General features: G+C 41.9%; 1 protein-coding gene across 2 annotated transcripts in view; it reads right to left on the minus strand.

Annotated features, from left to right (window-relative positions):
• ERC2 (ELKS/RAB6-interacting/CAST family member 2) overlaps nt 1-20089 on the minus strand; it is a 768095-nt gene extending 748006 nt beyond the window's left edge. For both annotated transcript variants that reach the window (XM_054977161.1, XM_054977162.1), the window contains exon 1: nt 19433-20089. In XM_054977161.1, the coding sequence (XP_054833136.1) occupies nt 19433-20089 (657 nt within the window). The remainder of the gene's footprint in view (nt 1-19432) is intronic.
• Between the last annotated feature and the right edge of the window lie 2959 nt (nt 20090-23048).

The raw sequence follows: 23048 nt of genomic DNA on the forward strand, positions 1-23048 counted from the left end.
ATCGTTCCTCTTTCCATTTGTACTGAGAGAAGCAACAGGAAAGCTAGGTGTCAGTGGTAGAGAGAATTTCCCCAGAGCTCTGAATTTTGTTCATTCACTTCCTAGAGCTTGGCTTGCATTTCCTGTCCCCAGCGATATTGACCTGCTGTCCATGGTCCTGACATTGACACTAGTAACATCATGGCTCCCCAACTTTCTAACATATGACTTCTTGTCATGTGCTCATTAGGCCCCACGTATGGAAAGGTTGGAGACGACTGCTCTGGTTGTCATGTGGGTGGGATGTCAAGATAACTTCCTCTGGCAAAAGTTACCGATATATACTTATCCAGTACAGATATTAAAAAGTCAGTATTGTACAGAGTAAACAGTATGGTACAGGCCTCCTGGAACCATGCAATGGTAACACTAAGATGAATGCACACTACATGGATCTGCACTTGAAGTCTACTTAGAGAACACTACACCTTAGCTATTATCAAGAGCTTGAATGAACAAGCATATTACACTCGTTCTGCAGTGTCTCCACTGGCTGACCATTAGTTGCTTATCACTAAGATCAGCCACTATACCACTATAAGTGGAGAATTGCAAATGTTCCCCCAATTTTTAAAAAACATCCAGGGCAGAAACCAGGAAATCTGCAAAGGGAAGTCTTGCCTCCCAATCTTTTGGAGTTAAGGAAATGAACAAAATATAGATAACGGTATCCTCCATGACTTGGTCTAATTTTTAAAGCTGTCTATGCCTGAGGCCATCACTACCTCCTCTGACAGCAAACTTCACATTTGAATTACTCATTGCGTAAAGAAGTATTTCCTTTTGTCTGTCCTGAATCTACTGCACTCAACTTTATTGGATGCTTTTGAGTTCTAGTACTTAGGGAAAGGGAGAAAAAGCTGTCTTTCTACTCTTTCTACCATATGCATAATTTACAAACCTCTCTCATGTCCCCAATTAGTCATATATTTTCTAACATAAAAAGTCCCATTCTCTTCAGCCTTTCCTCATAGGAACGGTTCTCAAACCCCTTAACCCTTAACCATCTTGGTTGCCCTCTTATGTATGTTTTCCAGCTCCGTCATTTGGGACATACAGTGACCAAAACTACACACAGTATTCCAAATGAGGCAGCACCTCAGAGTTATACAGAGCATTATAATATTGGCTGTTTTATTTTCCTTTCCTAATAATCACCAACATATAGTTTACCCTTTTCATGGCTGTGACACACTGGGCTGATACTTTCATTGAGCTAACCACTGCAGTCCCATTTCTATCTCAGAAAGTTCAGACTCTATTAGCATATACTTGAAGCTGGATTTTTTTGTCCCAATGTGTATCTCCATACACTTGCTTACAATGAACTTCATTTGCCAATGAGAGTTTTGACTCTCAAAAGTTCATACTCTGGAAAACTAATTAGTCTTTAAGGCGCTACTGGACCCCAGTCTTGCTCTTCTACTACAGATCAACATGGCTTACCCTCCTGAAACTATTGCAACATTGTTACCCACTGACACAATTTGTGGAGAGCCTCCTCAAGCTCTTCACAGTCAGCCTTGGTTTTCACCATCCTGAAACCTCACAAGGTTGTTGTGAGAATAAAACAGAGGAGGGGAGAATGGTGTAAGCTGCTTTGAGTCCCCACTGGGGAGAAGACAGAGTGTAAATGAAGTAAAATAAAAAGGCATGTTAAAAATGAAAGACCTCAGCCCAAGTTGTACCAAGAGGGGAAAACACTGCATTGCTCCTGGTCCTATCCCATAAGTAGGGCTCCCAAATAGAGATGGGCACGAACAGCAATACGAACAAAAAAAAGCCGCAAACAGCCCAATCTTCTGTTCGTGCAAACAAGCTGTTCATGAGGCCCTATTCTAAACAAAACAGGTAGTCGTTGCAAGCCTCGTTCGTTGCTGTTCGTCAAGCCAGACAGTCTGGCACCTGCAATCAATTCCCTTGGCAACTTAGGCAGGGAGTGTCTGAACGCCTGCTGTTGCCCTGGAAACCCCAACCCCAATTTAGCTTGACAGGCAGGTCTTCCTTTCAAGTGTGGCGCTCCAAATTTGTTACAAGGGAGCAAAGACCAGGGGGGAGGGGGCTCCCAGCTCTGACTTTGCAGACAGTGGAGAGACAGTAGCTGTTGGCATTTTGATAGAGTACATTGGAGCTTGAATTTTCTTTGTGTGTGGTGGGATTGGGATCTACCCCTTCAAGTTCCAGGGCTGCTGCCAGGCTCTGAGGCCAAGCTTTATTGGTACCTTTCCTGGTGCCTGCTCAGGTCAGGTTTCTGGGAGTGGTGCAGTAGGGATCTTGACTTGGATGATGGCTGGAGGAGAGCCTGCTGGCCCCCACGAACAGCCAACCATGAACATGTTCGTGAACAGGGCCATGTTCGTGTTTGTTCATGAGTCCCTGTTCGTGGATGGCAACAAACAACGAACACCATGTTCATTTTTTTTCTTTCTGTTCATGCCCATCTCTATTCCCAAAGTGTTTTCTTCCTCTACTAAGCTCTCTGTGACCGTACAAATGTCCCCAGCCTATAATTATAGGATTGCACTAAATCTTAAAAAGCAGATTTGTAGCATGGGGGTATTTTATTTATAAGTCTTTAAATGAATGCACTTTTAATTACCTTCACCTAGTGCGATGCTATAAGTCCTTCCTTGAGAAGCATGATCTGGCCACCGTAATCTACAACACTTATTACATTCCAGTTTGACTGCTGCAATGCACTGTGTGGGACTGCCTTTGAAGACTGTCTGGAAACTTCCAACTTGTTCAAAACATTGCATCAATTTTTTTCATAGGCCTAAGGAATTGACTGGCCCAGTTGGAAGAATTGACTGGCCCATTTTCCACTAGTATGACTGGTTTTTAAACTCTTCCAGACAGGTGCCAGACGTAATTTCATGGTATAGAAGGAACAGAAAGAAGCTTATTTAACTGTCTTGTGCCATTTAAGTCAATGGAATTTCCCTTTAAGAATTTTGTGGCACTAAGCTTGCAATTATTTCTAAAACGAAATATCTGTGAAGGAAACTGATCAAAGGAACTAATTCATTTACATACACAAATTTCCCCTCTTCTTTGGAATGCATTAGGCACTCTGTATATGCAAAGGATCTATCTTGAGTGCACACAGATCTATGGATCTGGCCAGAAGAAAAACAAAAAATAATCACAAAAGGAAATCATACCAATTAATAATATTTAAAAGAAAGCCATGTGACTGATGTAAGGCCATATTTATTTTTAGTACAATACTTACTCAATACTTCCTGCTAAACAAATCAGCAATTATGTTTCTGACAAGTCTTACAATATCCCCTATATATATTTTTTCCGCTCCTTAATTCTGCAACACCTGTTTTCTTGTTATAGGAAGTGAGATTACACTTCTGCCATTATTCACTACCTAGCAGACTGATTTTTCATCTCACCATTTAGAAACACAAGAACTAAAATTAACTGATACTTTATTGAATGTTACTGCTATCACTTAATGAAGGGGGAGGCTTTTTATCTGTGGGGGGGGAGAAGGGGGGCCTAAATTTTAACAACATTGGATTAGAAAAGAAGTAGGTTCAGTAAAACTACTTGCATGATAGAATTCATATTTTATCATCCAAACAGCAGTATCAAGCTAGCACAACTGTATTTTTTAAAAATCCACAAACATTGGGAAAAGTGTTAACCAGGACTGCAAAAGATACTTCATTCTTTAAGTACTACTACATAAGTACTACAGATCACTGAAGTGGACAGGGAAGGGAAGGCACAACTGAAGAGAAAGTTACAAAATACAATTAGGTGAAGAAGACAGAAGCCACCCCCCATAATAAGGAAAGAACTAATTAGAAGAAAATGGGGTGGGGATGTTCTAGTTGAAATGTTATCCCAGTCTTCTGTTTTTACCTTTATAATTTATGCTATCATTTGTATTTTGTTTTGCTATTTGTAAGATTGTCATGTCGGGCTTTCTGTCTCCTCTCCTCCATTTTATCTCACAGCAACAACTCATTGAAAGTTTCACCTTTGAAATGTGTTGGATTATTTTTAACATAATATATATTACCACATTTCCCGAGTATATTAAACTTTGTAGCTTGCATTGAATTAGAACAAAATTCAACTCATAGTTATTGCTCAGCTCATAACAGCAGTGTCATTATTCTTATCTATCAATGTATATATGTACTATGTACAAAGACTGTTAATGTACTCAAAATCCATTGTGCTGTTGAATTTAATGTTTTTCTAGGATAGAGGATACATTAATGACTTTTTAAAAAAATGTGATTGGAATGCACTGATTCATGTCAAGTTTATTCATGATTAGTATGTACTTGTCTACAGGAAAGATATATATATATTAAGGTATATTAACATATCTGTTACCCTGAATCACTGGGGTAGTTTACCAGTTGTTTTTACCAGTTATACCATCTTTATCTTCAATGTTCTTAACAATGAGCAGCGTTGTTGCCCTAGGCCTATTCAGCGTTTATTATGGATGGGTAAGTCTATACAAAAGAGAACCTGTTGCACTTTTCTCTCTAAGTACATTTTTAAATATATTCTTTGATTTACCGTTTTTCCATATGTTTTCTATTTTAATAAAGAAGTAATCAAATTATAATATTAGGGAAAAACAAATATAGATCCCTAAAGGTAAAGGTAGTCCCTGTACAAGCATCGAGTGATCCATGGTGGGACGTCGCATCATGGCGTTTTCTTGGCAGACTTTTGTTACGGGGTGGTTTGCCATTGCCTTCCCCAGTCATCTACACTTTACCCCCAGGAACCTGGGTACTCATTTTACCAACCTTGGAAGGATGGAAGGCTGAGTCAACCTTGAGCCGGCTACCTGAACCCAGCAACTATGCGAATAACCGTGCCCAAAGTGGCGTTAGCCACTTAATGAATTATAGCTTTGCACTTTGCACGTGAAAATCTTTTTGACTGGAGGTTTTAACTAATGAGAATTAACAGCAATCAAATTGGTAATTGAGTAACTGCTTTGAGAAAGGGGAATCCGGAACGGGCACATCTTGCTGGCGATCCCGTCAGCAGTTACATCTCTTGAATTTTCCTAGTGGCATGTGCAATAATATTATTGAATATTTGAATATCTGAATGAAATTTATATATGCATGTATGGAGCACACTGTTGCTGTACTTTGCATTCTTGAATGATAGCAGTTACATCTTTTGAATTTTCCTAGTGGCATGTGCAATAATATGGTTGGATATAAGGAATTATTGAATATTTGAATATCTGAATGAAATTAACATATGCATGTATGGAACACACTGTTGCTGTAATTTGCACTCTTGAATGATATTTAAAAGTTCTTTTGAATTGAATTTGAGAACTCCACATATTTACTTTAGTTAGTTGGGCACGGTTATTCGCATAGTTGCTGGGCTGATCCCGTGCCTCTCTCTGTTTGTGTTTGCTGGCTACCTGAACCCGGCTTCCACCAGGATGGAACTCAGGTCGTGAGCAGAGCTTGGGCTGCAGTACTGCAGCTTACTACTCTGCGCCACAGGGCTCCTATATAGATCCCTACAGTAGTATAATTGGCGATGACCAGCAAAAAATGCAAATATGGAAATTTAGCATTGTAGCTTGGCAGAGCCATTTATTTTCAAAAGTATAATACTATTATCTTGACAAAACAATCTTCTCCAATGACTATCTAATAGAACAACACTTCTTTAAACAACATTTAACAACTTTAAAACAAAAACAACCAGGAGGCACCTTAAAGACTAACAAGTTTATTCTAGCTTGAGCTTTCATGGACTAAAGCCCACTTAGTCAAATGCATGATGTAGTCCCTGAAAGCATATACTGGGAGGGAAGAGGAAGGATAGCCTGTAAGTTGCAACAAGACATCTTACTATTATTGATCTCTCATATTTCCCATTAAGCATTACGAATAGCAAACTCAATTGCTCTTGCCTCTCAGTAGGACAGTAGGAATGCTCAAGAATAAAACAGGACTTTCTACATACTTGTGGGACTTCCTAGATATATAGAAGAATATGAATTTATAAATTTTTAAGAAGAATCAAGCTTCCTGTTGACAAGAAGAGACATCATAGTGGTCCATAGTGCCAAAAGTACTCAAAATAAAGCAAGGTAGAGGTAAAGGTAGAGGAAAGCAAGCTAAAATAAAGGGTAGCAATAGTTGGGAGCTATCACAAGCTATCATAAGCTGTGCTTATCCGTCAGGCAGGAAGATTTGGAACTGAGCAGGGTGTTACAATCAGGCATGAACAGCAAGATCAGTACGTAGTAAAACAAAACAGAAAGCAACAAAGAAAACAACATGTTCAACAAGTCTTCTGAGGCAAAGACATGAGGTGAAGCCAAAGCCATATCTGCAAGCAAAGGATTTCTGCTCAATATTCCCACCTCCCACCCTTCCACACCATCCTGAAACAGCCTCCAAAATTTTGCTTTTGGAGGAGAAGTAGGGTTGCCAGGCCCCCTCAGTGGGGGGCAGGGGCCTGGCACTTACCTTTAGGGAGAGGGGGTACGTGCGCGCACCCCCACAGGTGCGATGATGTCATTTCGGGGGGTGACATCATTGCACGACCGGACGCTGCAGAACATGCCCAAAACGGGCCGTTCTGCCACAGATCGGGCCCAGTTTTGAGCCGCTGTGGAGTGCAGGAGCTCTGCAGTGCCTCAAAACGCTCCCGATCCGTGGCAGAACGGGCCCATTTTGGGGCGCTGCAGAGCACAGGAGCGCTCCTGCGCTCCGCAGCTGCTGAAAATGGGCCCGGTTTGCAGTGGATCAGGCCCGTTTTGAGCACTGTGGAGTGCAGGAGTGCTCCTGCACTCCACAGCGGCCCCAATCCGGGCCAAAACGGGCCTGATCCCGGCAGCTGTGGTGCACAGGAGCACGCCGACCGCGGGGGAGCGCACAAGGAAGGTGTGCGTGCCCCCACTGCTCAGGTAAGTGGGGGCAGGGTGTGGGGAGCGGGGGCGGGAGATTCCCCGCCCCCACTGGGAGTCTGGGATCCCTAGGGAGAAAGGATGCCCAGGAACAAGAGGTTCACAACCCTAGTGCCCTTGGAAACATTAATCTGGATCCAACTCAATATCTGGAAAGGCCCATAAGCACATCCTGCTCCTAATTTGAACCATCTTGCATGCCTATTTATGGATTTCAAGGGGTTTAAACCACACTTAATGCTACATTATATTTTGCCTCTTAAGCTCAATGCATTTTTTCCCAAACACAGATTATGCAACAAGAGGAAAGTGCAGTAGCCAGTTGTCTTTTCCTACAGCAATGTATTTTTCAAAAAGAAGCACAAAAGAGAAGAAAAATCATTCCCTCTTTTCCATCACAGAAGATGGAAGAGCAGTTGTTTATTGAAGTAGGATCTTTCTTCACATACAACAGTCAAACATAACAGCATTTGTTTGCCTTAGGAAAAGGAAAGTAGAGATATCTTCTTTATTTTAGGATATCTCACATAGAATACAATGAATCACCATGTTTCCTTTCAGAGCGGCAGAAAGTGATGGAAATAACCAGATTGTGGCAAATTCCTAAGAAAATTTTGAAGCTGAAGTCTGCCATGCTACAAGCCAAAAATTCTAAAACAAGTCGCTTCTCCTAAACTCAACAAAACTAGTACCTTAGTTGACCCTACAAATAACATAAGCTCTTATAAATATTACCAGAAGCAACCCAACTGATTTCGCCCTCTTAGCAAAATCCTGAAGTGGCAGGTCTGATCCACTGACTGACAGGAATCAAGACTATTCTTTGGCATGAAGAGAGAACACAGCTCTGTAGTGAAACATACCTTAAAACACAGGAGCTGGCAAGCAAGAGACCTATTGCTCAATGACTCTAAGGGCAAACTCCAAGATACTCTGACGATCTTGCCAGTTATCATTAAAGAAATATTTCTCCAGAACCCATGATTAATCATTAATGTGAAAGAAACCGTTTACTTTGGCAACAAAATAAATACCACAAGGATATCTTTTCAAAAATATGTGTATGACACTCGTACACACATATGTATGGTTTACTAGTGTTCCACGGGGCATCTTAAAGGATTTTGTGAATCAGATACACTCTACAAAGGTGGCATCCTCCACTGTAAACAAATTGAACCTGGCACTTTCAATTACCTGACAAAAAAAGTTAAAACATTCAGGATATCAAGGGAGCAGGACTAAAATAAGGGATAGTGTCTGAAGTAGTACTGAAGTTATTCTAAGATGGAACAACTTGATATCTTTCTGGTTTCTGCTTCATTCTCTGGGAGGAAAATTGAACCAGTTTTCCTCAGTTAAACAGCAGACCTCAAGGCAAGCATTCCAAAAAGAATATGAAGAAAGTCTGCATGTTTTTGTCATTATCATATCTACACAGAGAGGAGGAAATTTACATAAAGTGGTTGATGTAAGCCTTGAAACAATTGTGAGGTATTCTGTAACATCCCAAAACTTTAATAAATCCTTTGCTTAAGTTTTTCATACTTATGAAAACTCTTATAAGACTCCCATATTTATAAAATACGCACATGTAGGGAATGACTTATTTTCATGTTGCATCTACATCTTTCATCCCAGTATATTGTTAATAAGATGTAAGCACAATCTTCTGCACCACATATCAAGTGTAAATGACAGCAGATGCTTATGACATACTCCGTGTCACCTTAAGTACCTTATTCAGAGGAAGAAGAGTAACAGTGCAATCCTAAGCATACTTTCTCCAGTCTAAGCTCACTGGTTTCAAAGGGCATAGACTGGTGTAACTCTGCTTAGGATTGAACTGTAAGAGTACTTCGTGAAGGATTGTTTTCTAAGGTGCAATCAGGTAGGCTGCCTAGACTACATAGGCTGTATACACTGAAAGAATGAATCCAGAACAGGGACCTATCACACACACGCACACAAATAATTGTTGTAATACTGATTTTTCTCTTCTATTGCTCATTGATTTTTATACTATACTTTTTATAATAAAGTGATTTGATTTTATTAAATACTATTTAATATTCCACATATCTAATTAGATATTTCAGCTGAAGAATTTTATATCTAAATATACATTTATGAAACCCACATTATGAATGGACACAACCAATCATCACATTTTGCCACTTCATATAATCTCTCCAACATTTTCCAACAATTCCCCACATTCTGAAGGAAAACACAAAACATGAAATGGAAGGATAATGTAACTTACCTAAATATCCTCAATGTCAACAAATGAAAGAGATGAAGAAAATAAAATAAAATCCAAAATAAGATTAAAGGCAGCGATTAAACAGAATTCATCAAAAGAAAAATTAAAATAAATCAACAACAATCACAGAGAACAGAACATTTTGTCAGATGTTGAGCTGAAATATTTTAAATACATTATTTTAATCATGGACAAGCTGTTAATGTGAGGAACAATTTAAGAAATATCTAAATATATTTCAAAGTATCTATAAGAAAGTGCAACTGTGATACTGTATATGTAGGTGGATACAACACAAAAGAGTTATATATAGTTTTACTGTAAAATTGATCACACAAGAAACTCATATACAAATCGAACAAAGAAAAAAATGGAGAACATAAAATAGCTGCCAATAACGTATTTGCAATCACAAAATAACAGTGAAATATCAAAATTCTTCTAAATGGCTAGCAACGAATTCATAAACAGTTATTTCAGTTTAAATCCATTGAAAGCAATGGCTTTCTTAGACTAGACTAACTCTGCTAGTTGAACTGTAAATCACGTGATTATTGGTAGACTATATTTTAAATTGGCAGAAGAGGACATTTTCTTCTGTGCTTACAAATTATGGAGCTGTTTGTTCTGGACGACTTACATACATCACTTCATCTAATTACTAAATAGAGCTTCATTAAGTGGGCAGTCAAGCACAGATACATTTATATCTAGAAATATTTTAAGTGTTTTTTTCTTACACCTTTTATGAATCGCAAAAAGGAGATTATACAAGGAAATTAAAAATAAAATTTCATATAACTTGTGCCAAAAAAATAAGTTAAGCCAGTCAGTAAGAACAAAAAATAAGAAATTCACCTTTAAAGCTGGTTACATCATTAAATAAAAACAGTTTTTCTACATGCAATTCCTGACTAAATTTTATAGTCCCCACTCCACCCCCTAGAACAACTGTTGACATAGCTCATACCAGCTTGAAGTAATAACTTACTGATACTTGGTATTTTACCTTCTTGCATTTGTTTGTTCATGTGTATAAAGATACTTCTTTCTCTTCCTTGGAACAGAGCAGCGCCAACTGGCTAGAATCCTGCCTTCATGGCAGGTTGCCAGAACTACATGATGTGACATCCAGAGGAAAAAACCCCAGCCATGCTTTTTTGTTGTCATTCATAGACTAAGCGCTGTCTGCTGTGAAGACCAATTCTGACACGTTATGTGGGAGCCCATACCTTAGCCAGAAGTATGAAGAGTTAGTTGATGTCATTTTTTTCAGGGTATATTTAATGAGATTGTACAGTTGCTGGAAAACCAACATGGCAGGCACTTTGAGCTTATCCTACTTGTCAGGTTACTCACTCTCTCATCCTAAATAGTGCAGTGTCTGCAAGGTCATTGACACCCTAGGGCAGGGCAAGACAAGGATGAAGCTTAGCTGGACCACACAGCCTGACAAGAATAAAGGAATAAAGGAAACACAGTCTTCATATATTCATGAAAACTCTCCTTTATGATGTACGAGAATATCAAACACAACAGTTGGCAACTCTGTCTTTTACAGTAGAAAGCTCTTAGTACCTTCTGGAATCACAGTGGAAAACTCACTTTAAAAACCTTCCAAATTCCAACTGCCAAATTTGAATGGTGAGAGTTGGAAATATTCATATAATCTATTAATAAGATCTTAGAATGGGGAACTTAAAAACACTTTAATTAAAAAAATTAATTTGATATCTAAATATGAATCACAATCTAAAATGCTAGAAAAACTTACTATTCTTACACATACGAATGCTGCTCTGAGTAAAAAGGAAGCATTGTTGGCCCAAAGATACACTGTAACAGATGTCTTAAATGAAGTGAAGTGTAATTTGCAAAGAACCCACATTACTGCCTCAGGCAGGGGCCATTCTTTGCCTCCCTGCATGGAGGAGCAGGCAGACTCTTTTCCCAGGCATCCAGGTATTTGGCCAGGCACAGAGCCAGGTGCCCATATAGGAACACTCCACCTGCTTGGCGAGCAGTCGCTTGTTTGCTCCGCTTCCCCTGGTAAGCAAAGGGCGCACCACGGCCTCCTATTTCTTCTTCGGCGGCGGCGGCAGCAGTGGCGGTGGCGGCAACTGCAGCAGCCTGAGAGATGGGTGCTGTGCGGAGCAGGAGTGGCAAGGCATGTTGCACCAATGGTGGCTCAGAACAGCGTGGCATTTGGCAAGCTAAGGCAGAGGCCAGCACTTTGAGGCCTGCTAGTGGCCTGTTTGTGCCTGCAGCAGCTGCGTAGCGGCCACTTTTGAAGGGAGTGTGTTCTGGAGGGTGGATTCCTTCCAGCCCTGGGTGAGGACAGGACTGTGATGACCCTTTTCCCCCCACCCACCATGATAGTGGTAGAGGGGAGCTCAATTGGGCACGGGGCCCCATTCCTTTGCCCCCCTTTTTCTACACCGACAAAAGGGGTTATTATTCCAAGGCTCTTGGGGAAAGGCTTTTCGCCTGCCCCTCTCTTGGTTACTGATGGTGTAAACTCCAACATGAGCTCTAGAGGGTGGGGACCATTTAAGGCAGCACTAAGGGCCAGGGTGGCCATTTTGTGGTCTCAGCCATTTTGTCTTTTGCATCCTGTACAGGCAGCTTGCAGTGTAGGCTGGCATCCCAAGTGTAAAGCAGTGGCCTTATAGTCAGAGGGGCTATTTTACAAGTATTCATTTTATTGTAGTTGCTATGCCACCGAAGAAAGGCATTGGCCCATTCAAGGGCAAGCAGCCTGCAAAGAAGCCTGCCCCCAGTGGCCCCTCCCCATTTTGTCCTCTTCTGAGGATGAGGATGGCCCAACCATGCAGGAAATATTAGATCATTCAGCGGCACTGGAGCATGCCAGAAGGGTTAGTGAGCCAGCTGGGGTGGGTACTACAACAAGCCGGCCTATTAGGTGTGCCTCTAGAGCAGCTTTTCAAAAAGATTTACTTATGTGTATCTCTGCTCTTGAGGGATCGTCGGGTCAGTGGCAGGAGAAGGCAGCAGCACCCACGCTTTGGCTGGTTCATCAGATAAGGCAGTTCCAGAGGAAAATGAGTAGGAATGGCCAGCGGAAGGTAGACAGGTTGCCATAACTGTGGAGCTGGGTTTGACTGAGGGTAAGTCTGCCTGCCTCAAGAGGCCTGCATCTGGCCATGGGGTCCCTGGGGTCAGTCAGCTGCCTCTGGGTCCCCAGGCGCTATACCATCTACTTACATGCCAGCCATAAGAGGGTGGCCCCCTGGGGCCAACCCAGCTGGCCCAGGTACACGTTGGGTTCACAAGGCCAGCAGCAGGCTCAAAGGGTGTTTGCCCCTACAGGTTGGGGAGGCAGGGACAACCAGGCTGCTGCATTTTCGGATAGCCTTATGGTTAAGGTGGGCAATGGGGCTTTCCCCCCAATGGGGCAGCTGTGTACAGCCTTGTCCCATATAGGGCATTGCCATTTGGAGACACTGCTCTACCCCTTAGTGACCACCTAATTCAGGCCACCAGGGATAAGATCATTAAGGGGGAAATACATTGACATCTTTACCCTTCTCTTCAGGGAGCTGAAAAAGAAGGATAAAGACGACCTTGATCAGAGGGACGAGATTAAACAGAGGCAGGTTGACCACACCTGGGCAAATTGGCTTCCAGGGTTCCTCATCTATGCCAATGTGTTGGCCAGGGCTCAGCCTTTTAGGGCAGTTTCTCTCTTCCAATATTTATGAGGGCTACACAGACTTCACCAGGGCCGCATGGCTCCAATATGCCGAAGAATTTAGAATGCATGCAGCCTTTAATCCTGGACTGCTGTGGGAGGAAATTCAGCAGCAGCTATGGCTCCAGGCGATGTCCCCAGCCAAGCCAAACTTGGGAGATTGGTCAGATAGCAGCCATCTGATTCACTAGTGGTCAGCAGCCTCAGTTGCTCATATGTCTGCGGGGCAGCAGGTTTAACCCCAGCTTTGTTGGAACTTCACATCCAAGAGAGTGTAAACGGGAAGACGTGTAAGTACCGGCACAAGTGCCCATCATGCACTGGCCCCCACCCATATTCAGCTTGCCCCAGAGTCAAGCAGGGAGGTGGCGGTAAGCACTCCAGAGGCGGGGGTGAGCAGCAGGCATCTGGAAAAGGGGCCCAGCCCAGTAAAGCTGTGGGCACTTGAGTGCTTGTTTCAAGGCTACCCCAGGCACCAAGGTGTGGCATTCAAGTTTTGGTTTCATATACCTTTCCAGGGCCCCAGGACATCTTTCATGGCAGCCAACCTTCAGTCTGCAGCTGGCATGGAAGATGTAGTTCATAAAAAAATCATGAAGGAGTATGCAGAGGGTAGGGTTCTCAGGCTGTTCACAGGGGCCCCTCCCTGGTCCCCTGAGTTGCTCCAAACATTTATTCCTCTTCTTTACTTCAGTACTGTCTACACCTTCATCAGAATACCATACTCCCTGCTATGTGGTCAAACTACTTAAAGTTTTTGGGTTTGCATTATTTTGTCAGTGCCTATGCGCATATTATTTAGAGGGAAACAACTAACCAACAAGCTAAAGGAACTCATAGCTGCGGCAACTGTGCATAAATGGGGGGGGAAGGATTCCTAATACTTTGGAAGACCAAACAATTGAAATCTGAGAAGAAATTCAGAAGCATTCCTACTGCAAATTCAGAAGCATTCTGTAAAGCCTGGAAAGCACTCACCCAGATTTATGTGGGTTCCCTGTTTGCAGGGTGTGGGGTTCACTGCAAGGTGGCCAACATCTCTTCAGGGCACAGGAAGCTCCCAGCAGCCTCTGCGGGCTATGTGGGAGCCAGTACGTTCAAATGACACTGCTAGGCAGTGTCAGACTTGCTAGTTTCTCAGGGGCAGACACTGCCAGCAAATCTGGAAAGCGCAGTCAACCTGTTGGGCTTACATTTCAGAGCCTACCGGGCACCTCCAGCAGTCATCTCCAAGTAGCATCCCACCCATCACTCCTTCATGTTCTGGGCTTCAGTGTTTGGCCAGTCGTGTTCTTTTCTGTTGGCATACAGGCCTCCTATGAAGTTCTGTTTTCTCAAACTGCTTGTTCTGTTCTTGTCACAACTTCAGAAGATGGCAGTTTTAGCATTGGGCACAGATCCTTTTGGGAGGACACACAGCCTGTGTGCACTGTTTCACCATAGCTGGGGTCCCCCTTAGGGTTGTCAGGTCCCTTGAGTCCCCCAGGGGGGGACTAGGAACCTGGCACTCACCCTCTGCAGTCTTCGCTGTCTTTCTCATGCGTGTGGAGCATGTATGCAGTTCTGGCGTGTGTGATGACATCACTTCCTGGAAGTGACATCATCACACGGGTCAACAGGCGGCCCGGCATGCGCTCCCATGCTCGCCAAAGGGCTACATCGTCGTCGTCCCCCCACAGGCCTGATTCAGCCCCAAACAGGCCCATTGTGGGGGGGCACCCCAGGGGCAGGCCCGATTCAGCCCGAAATGGGCACCACTGCTGGTGGGGCACCCTGAGGGCATGCCCCCCCACTAGCCAGGTACGTGGGGTCAGGGGGAAGGAGGTGGGAACAGAGGATCTCCCACCTCGGGTGGGAGATTGGCAGCCCTAGTCCACCTTAAGGGATCTTGGGGGTGATGCTTGGCAGGGACAAGCCCAGCTCAGGGGTTGTCAGGGCATGCTCACTCCCAGGTAGCAGAGGATTCACACAGAGGTTTTAAGCCCCTGTAGAATCCCGCCTACTGTCATCTCACAGTCCCCACCCCCCAGTCCTGTACCCTATGCTTCACCAAGGCTCCAATAAGCTGTAATCGATAAAGTTGTGGCCTTTTAACTCTATTTGATCCCTCTGTGTCTTTTGTTGCCTAGCCCTCACCCCTCGAGCTGGTCCTGCAAACAGGCAATTTTAAAAAGATAGTTGCATGTAGACAACATGTTATCTGAAGCATGTCAGCGTGTGATCTTGCAATATAACTTCCAACAGATAACAGATTGTTTTAAGAGACTTTCATGCTCTCCTCCCATTTCCACATAAAGAGGAAATGTATACATATAACTCATAAAATTTCTCCAATTTGAATATGCAAATCAGTCATAGCAAATTAACATTAATGTTACCAAAAGAACACATCATCAGAAGAAAATACTCCATGTAAGATTTCTTGTTCCAGGTTAACTCTTTTGCTCTTAACATAAAGGCCCCTAATAAAAAGCAACTAGTACCGGTTAACTATAGTCCTAGAGTTTATAGGTGTCTAATAGGCCACCTAGTCCACATTCTGTTAAATGCAGGAAATTTAAAGCAAGAACATTCTTGACAGATGGCAACCCAGCCTCTGTTTGAAGATCTCCAGTGATGGAGGGGCCCTTGGTAACCAGTTTCATTATCAAATTGTTCTTACCACTAGAAAGTTATTCTAATGTTCAACCAAAATCTACCTCAGTTGTAATTTATGCTCATTAGATCTAATATTACCCTCTGGAGTAGTAAAGAAAAAGTCCTTGCCTTCTACCATATGCCAATCCTTAAGTTATTTGGAAAGCATCATCAAGTCACTGCTTAGTCTTCTCTTCTCCAAGCTCAACAGACTCAGTGCTTTGAACCTCTCCTCATAGGACTTGTTTTCCCAATCCCTGATGATTTTCACTGCCCTCCTCTACACCTGTTCCAATTTGTCTACATCTTTCTTACAATGTGATGCCCAGAAGTTGATACTGTATTTCAATCCAAGGTGCCATAGTAATAGTTCCATTCTACTCTACATTAATAGAAACCTGACTAACAGACAGTAGCTATGCCAACTAGAAACTGTTTCAGGTGGGTAATCATGTTAATCTGTAGTAGAACAACAAGATTTGGGTCCATTAGCACCTTAAAGACCAACTAGATTTCCAAGAAATCCCCCAGGGCTGAAATGGGACATTAATTTTTTTTCTCATTATAGATGCTAATTTTCTGCATTTTGCACTCATGGGCCATTTCCACACTACTCACCTTCATTCAGAACGCTGCGGAACGTTGCGAAAAAAACACGGAAGATAGAGTTTTTTCGTGCAAGTTTTGTGCGACATTGGTTTTTTGCAATGTTCCGCAGCGTTCCGAATGAAGGTGAGTGGTGTGGAAACGGCCATGCTCTATCAAGCTAATTACAACATGTATCATAAATAGCTTCCTAACACTCTAATTTACAATACCCCACCTACCCTCTGCCTGGATAATAAAAATGCCTTCCTTTTCCCACTGATGAAGGGAACTCTGACTCTTGAAAGCTCATACTCTGGAAATCTAGTTGGTCTTTAAGGTGCTCCTGGACCCAAATCTTGCTCAATTATAAACAGAGTTTCTGTGGCAGCCTCTGCCTGGTGGAGTAGTCTTCCAGAGGCTATCTGGAAGGCTCTCTCCTGGATGATTTTTCAAAGGATAAATTATTTCTGCATAGGTTTTACTGACATGCTATTGAGGAGGCTAAGCCCAGAAAGCTTGTAAAAATTCTGACCTTGGTGGGATGTTTGAATTTGAATTATGTTGTTTTATTGCGCTTGCTGTGTTTTTATATTACATCATTACCCAGTTTTACTTGTTAGACAAAGGTAGGTCAAAAATGATGAAAATAAATAAATACAAATTAAGTAATGTGTGAAACAAAAACAGAAGTTGATATGTACCCTAGTTATACATGGTTGTTTTTTCTGGAGATGCCATGATCTTGAAAATCACAACAAACATCTGTAACTGAATTTGCAAACACTTTCAAAATCTTATGCCATTTCCCCCATGTAAAAATGGGCAAGTTAAAGTGCATTTGTGTACAAGAAATACAAAATAATCCAATGTTTCAAGTGAAGTCATTGTTTCACTTCCGCTATTGACTGATTTACTACATGCTGAGGTCATCTGAATTATCCAGTGTAGTCAGCATGATTTTCCTAGGCTTTTATTTTCCTGTATCTTTTGAGTTTAATGACATCTTAGACAATTGATTCAGTTTGCCAAATGCTATATACCAGAAGCCATCACAAGAGACCAATTGTTAGTTCCTTCAAAACCTAGCCGAAATGTAGAGTGCTGTTTACTGACAGAAATGCATCCTACTAGCAGCACCTTACATACAGCAATCCATGAACAGAATTGTAGAGTTGGGGCAATTTGAAGACAAATACCAGAAATATGGTCATCTTGCTCTGATAACAGTAGTTTTCTCGGTTTGGGAATCATCCAGAATTCCAGAATTCCATGGACCCCAGGGCAAATTCAGAATTCATAACCTGTACCTTCATACTGACTAATCCTTGAAACTGTATATTTTATATGACTTCTTTCAATTACAGTTATCTGTATGCTTATAAATCATGAAGGTATTAGTAGCTATTCTTCAAATGGACACCTTTAATGAACACAGGCATTACCATAAACTTCTTGATGATTGTTTTCTACTGTTGGCCACAGTGTTTTAAAAAGTCATAGAACTCTTGTTAGATACAGGGTCATAGCAACTACACCTTCACTCAGGTCACACATGGCCTTGAATACTGATATTTTCTCAATCCAGTAAGATACAGCATGAATACATTTACTGTTTCAAAAAGTCTTTTAAAAAATAAAATAGGATTTGACAAACAACTATTGTCTGCAACAGTAATGCAGAAGACTGCTGTATAAAATAAGTTACTAGACACTTATTACACGTCCTTCCTATTTAACAAACAAGGACCACTAATATAGACAAGGAATTATTCTGGTTGTTGTGGGTTTTCCGGGCTGTATTGCCGTGGTCTTGGCATTGTAGTTCCTGACGTTTCGCCAGCAGCTGTGGCTGGCATCTTCAGAGGTGTAGCACCAAAAGACAGAGATCTCTCAGTGTCACAGTGTGGAAAAGATGTTGGCAGGTCATTTGTATCTACTCAGGAGGGGTGGGGTTGAGCTGAGTCATCCTGTAAGAGTTTCCCAGGGTGTGGAATGGCTAATGGCGGGAGGCTTCACTGTATCCTGAGGAGGTTCTTTTGCATATGGATTGGGGCTTGATGTGCTAATCTTCTCTGCAGGGCTATTGTTGAGTATAGAGTGTTTTGTTAGCCTGGTGTTTTTCAGAACTGGAAACCATGCTCTGTTCATTCTTAAGGTTTCTTCTTTCCTGTTGAAGTTTTGCTTATGCTTGTGAATTTCAATGGCTTCCCTGTGCAGTCTGACAAAGTAGTTGGAAGTGTTGTCCAGTATTTTGGTGTCCTGGAATAAGATACTGTGCCCTGTTTGAGTTAGGCTATGTTCAGCCACTGCTGATTTTTCAGGTTGTCCAAGTCTGCAGTGTCTTTCATGTTCTTTTATTCTTGTCTGGATGCTACGCTTTGTGGTCCCGATGTAAACTTGTCCACAGCTGCAGGGTATACAGTATACTCCTGCAGAGGTGAGGGGGTCTCTACTGTCTTTTGCTGATCGTAGCATCTGTTGTATTTTTCGGGTGTATTCCTCTGTTTTCATGATCACTGTAGCATTGCCTTTATCAGCTGGTAGAATGATGATGTCTGGATCTGCATTGAGGGTCTTGATGGCATTTCTCTCCTTGCGTGTTATATTGCTGGTGGGAAGCTTTGCCTTTCGTAGAATCCTGGCTGTCTCTCCTCTTATTTTCTCAGCTTCCTCTTCAGGTAGATGACTTGTCAGGTAGGGAAAGCTTATGAAAAAACATAACCTTCAAGCAGTATTCAGACCCACCCGAAAAATACAACAGATGCTACGAAAAACTCTATACTCAACAATAGCCCTGCAGAGAAGATTAGCACATCAAGCACCAATCCATATGCAAAAGAACCTCCTCAGGATACAGTGAAGCCTCCCGCCATTAGCCATTCCACACCCTGGGAAACTCTTACAGGATGACTCAGCTCAACCCCACCCCTCCTGAGTAGATACAAATGACCTGCCAACATCTTTTCCACACTGTGACACTGAGAGATCTCTGTCTTTTGGTGCTACACCTCTGAAGATGCCAGCCACAGCTGCTGGCGAAACGTCAGGAACTACAATGCCAAGACCACGGCAATACAGCCCGGAAAACCCACAACAACCATCGTTCTCCGGCCATGAAAGCCTTTGACAATATAAGGAATTATTCTGTTACAAAATCAAAAATATGTTACAAGTTGGCAATCACTACATAAAAAGTAAAGCATCAACATGCTTCTTCATTAGCGTTTCTTTATTTTTATTTACAATTGCTTACCTGGTTCTCCTCATGAGAAACTCTCATCTGCTCTTTCAAAACAGACATTCTGGCTGCTTCTTCTTTCCGCAAGACTCTTTCCTTTTTGAGCTCTGGACTCCAAAAGGTCTTAATGCTGTTCATAGATGAGCCAAGCTTGCTGTCCTTGATGTCCAGTTCCTTCCTTAGAAGATCATTCTCTCTCTGCAACTCCTTAAGCTGAGCTTGCAGGTCAAGCATGGTACTGTCCCTTACCTGTCTCAGCATAGAAGGGATCTGATGATGGTGATGATGTGAAGATGTTGTCAATCCCCCATGCTGATCAGTATAAGAAAGGAGATCCGAATGGGAAAGACCAACAGAAGCAATATTAGGACTGCTTCCCATGGCTGTAACTCGACCACCATATACAGCTCGATTTGTAGCCCTTCCAAGAGTCATTGTGCCCTTTGGGAAAGTAGTTGATGCCACACCTTCATGGTCACTCAGGTACATTGGTCCAGATGTTGCATAGGCAGCATTAAGTGACTGGATGTTCTCCATCGATAAGGTCTTACCTGTTCCTCCACCTCCCCCACTGCTTGTTCGCCTGTGGCCCAGACGAGGAGATCTTGGCAAACGAGGAGATCTGGCAGGACTGCCTTCCAAGTTACTGATTGTTCTTGCACTTCCATACATTTTTATTCTAATGTGAGGTACTACTTAATAATAAATTAATCACACTTAAGTGCAATAGTTAACCTCTAGTTCCACTTGCTACCCTTGGCAGTTTCACAGCATTCTTCCAGAAGGCTAATAAGCTCCTTAAAGTGACCTCTCCAGATGTAAGATCTGAAAATGAAAATAGTAAATTACATTAAGAAAAAAGATTTTGCAGTGCCAAAATGTGAAAGCAGAGTTTCTTGTTATTTAACATTTTGTCTTCTTAGAAATAAGAATGATACTGTATGCCACATTTACTTCTATCATCTCTGAGCTTCTAATTTAAAGTAAGGATGAAATGTGTAAAAATGACAGCATGATATACAAACATAGTGTTAGGACAGAGTGATCAATACATTTCTGGAATATACTTCGGAGAAAAAGTTAACTGTATTCCTCAAAAAGAAGAAGAGAAAGTATGCCTAAAAATAGAAAGAATTTTGCCTAGAAAGAACAAGTCTGCAAGTACATAAGTGCCATGGAGAAAGCATCATTTAATTATTTATAGCTTTGCCCTTTTTTAACTGTTTAAAAAACACATACAACTAAGGGTTCATACAGTTGCAAGATTCATGTGGTAACTACAGTCATAATTTGAAAACCTGAACATATACGATGTTTTAATGTTTTTATAATGTTTTTACTGTTTTTAATTTGTTGTCAAACCGCCCTGAACCCTTCTGACGGGGAGGGCGGTCTAAAAATGTAATTAAATAAATAAATAAATATAGAACCAATAATCCACTATGAACATGACCAATTCTTGATCTGCCTCTGAGGTCCTTCTCTAAGTGCCTCTACATTCAGAAATTAAGCAAGCAGCAGAGAGGGTTGCCAGCCTCCAAGTGGGGCCTGAAGTTCTCACAGAATTATGAGTCATCTCTTGACTACAGAGATCTGTTTTCTTGGAAAAAATGGCAGCTTTGGAAGGCATACTCTATGGCACAACATTCCTGCTGCGCTCCCTCCCCTCCCTAAATTCTGCCCTTTCCAGTCTTGGCCCCCAAATCTCCAGGAATTTTCCACTAGCCAGGAGGGGGTAGTATTTTAAATACTGAATCTCCCCTCTACCTGCTCCATTGTATGACTGCCCTCCATAAATACTTTTCAAATAACAGATTCAAATATCACATTGCAAGGTTTTTAAATGCTTGGTTTTGTTATTGCTTCATCTTTTACTTAGCTAACTACTGCTTGATTATTCTCCTTGTACTTTCTTTTGTTGAATTTATTCTGATATCCTTTTGATAGTATTCCTGATTTTTAGCCAGTGGGGGAACCATCAAGGAGAGGATTAAAATCCTATTTCATGTGTGTAAGAGTCTTAATCTACAGCTGAAAGTTGTAAAAATTCTTAGGAGTGCTAGATATGGACCTCCTGGACCACATTTGGTAAAGCTCTGGCTCAAGGCCTTCCTAAAATCTGCATACATCTCCTGTAGGTACCTTAATCAAAAGTAACTTAATCAAGAGAAGTCAAAGTTACTTTAATCAAAGAGAAAAAGTTATGTTGGGATATTATTATTAGTGCTTAACAAATGTCTGTTAATTACTAGATGCTTAAAGTTATGGAGAATATTCATCTATCAGTTACATGTACATTAAACACATGCAACTAAATGCAAAATTGCTATTTTTTCTGATTAGCTCTAATAACTGGTATAATTATATTTCTTGTCTTTCTTCTTCCTCAGCACAATATACAGCTGAATGTCATTCATATATTAATGACAGTCCAGCTCAAATCTCTGGATGACTTCATTCAGTGGTTTCATATAGATGTTAAAAAACATCTGGGAACATAAAATGGACCCCACAAATGCCAAAGGGCTGAGCAGTAGTCTCCTAGCACCACCTTCTGAAATCTACTTTCCAGGTAGGAACAGAACCCATGCAAAATGGTGCCTCCCAGAATGGCAGTCCACAAAGATAACATGATCAATAGGTTGATAATCCGCTGAAAGGCCCAGGAGAATCAAAGTTGCACTCCCTCTGTCTGTCTCCTGGTGCAGGTCATCCACTAGAACATCCAAGACTGTTTCAGTCACATAACCAGGTCTCGGTCCAGACTGGAACATCTAAACAATTTGCTTGATCAAAGAAAGTATGAAGTTGCTGTTGTTTTAGATACTGTTCTTATCCCTATATTTATTACTCTCTGTTGATGATGTGTACTGTTATTTGGATACCCATCTTATGTCCTAGTTCTATGGCAGAAAGACAGGTTTACAAATCTTTCAGATTGGTAAATACAGTGAAATCATTAGTTTACTCAGCTTCTGAAGATCTCTGAACTCTTGAGGTATCATTAGGGCCTGAGCTTCATTCCATGAGACAATTACTGTGATACCTGAAGTTTAACCCTTGACAGATTATGATAAAATGTAAAACAATATCCTAGTACAAAGAAAGCCTGCATGGTGCAGTAGATCTCAGGGAAAGGTCTTCCTCATCACGTACTACTTGATCCATTTTAACTGGAGATGCATGAGATTGTAGAACACAGATGTTCTACAACTAAGCCATTGCCCCTTCCCCATCTCAAGCTGTAATTAAACAGTGATCAGGCATGAACACAGCACATTAGTTGTTCTCATACTCTCTGACTAGGCTCCAGTTTGCCCTGCAGTCTGAATACAGGCACATCAGCAAACTGGAGTTTCTTTACTCACCAGCAGAGATGGGCATGATCCACATTACGATCCAAAAAACCCCACAATAATGGCGATCGCGCGATTGTGACTCAGCGGATCGTGACCGGCCATGGCCAACGATCCAGCAATTGGGAGGGGGCTGGATCGGGGCTGGATCGGGGCTGGATCGTGCTCGGATCAGGAAGCTAGACACTCAGGCACCAGTAATCTATTCCCGGGGCAACGGAGCCAAGGGAATGCCTGAGCTGTGTTTCCCCTCCTTTTGTCGCCCTGGAAACCCG

This window comes from Eublepharis macularius, chromosome 4 (assembly GCF_028583425.1).
Source record: "Eublepharis macularius isolate TG4126 chromosome 4, MPM_Emac_v1.0, whole genome shotgun sequence".
Classification (NCBI taxonomy): domain Eukaryota; kingdom Metazoa; phylum Chordata; class Lepidosauria; order Squamata; family Eublepharidae; genus Eublepharis; species Eublepharis macularius.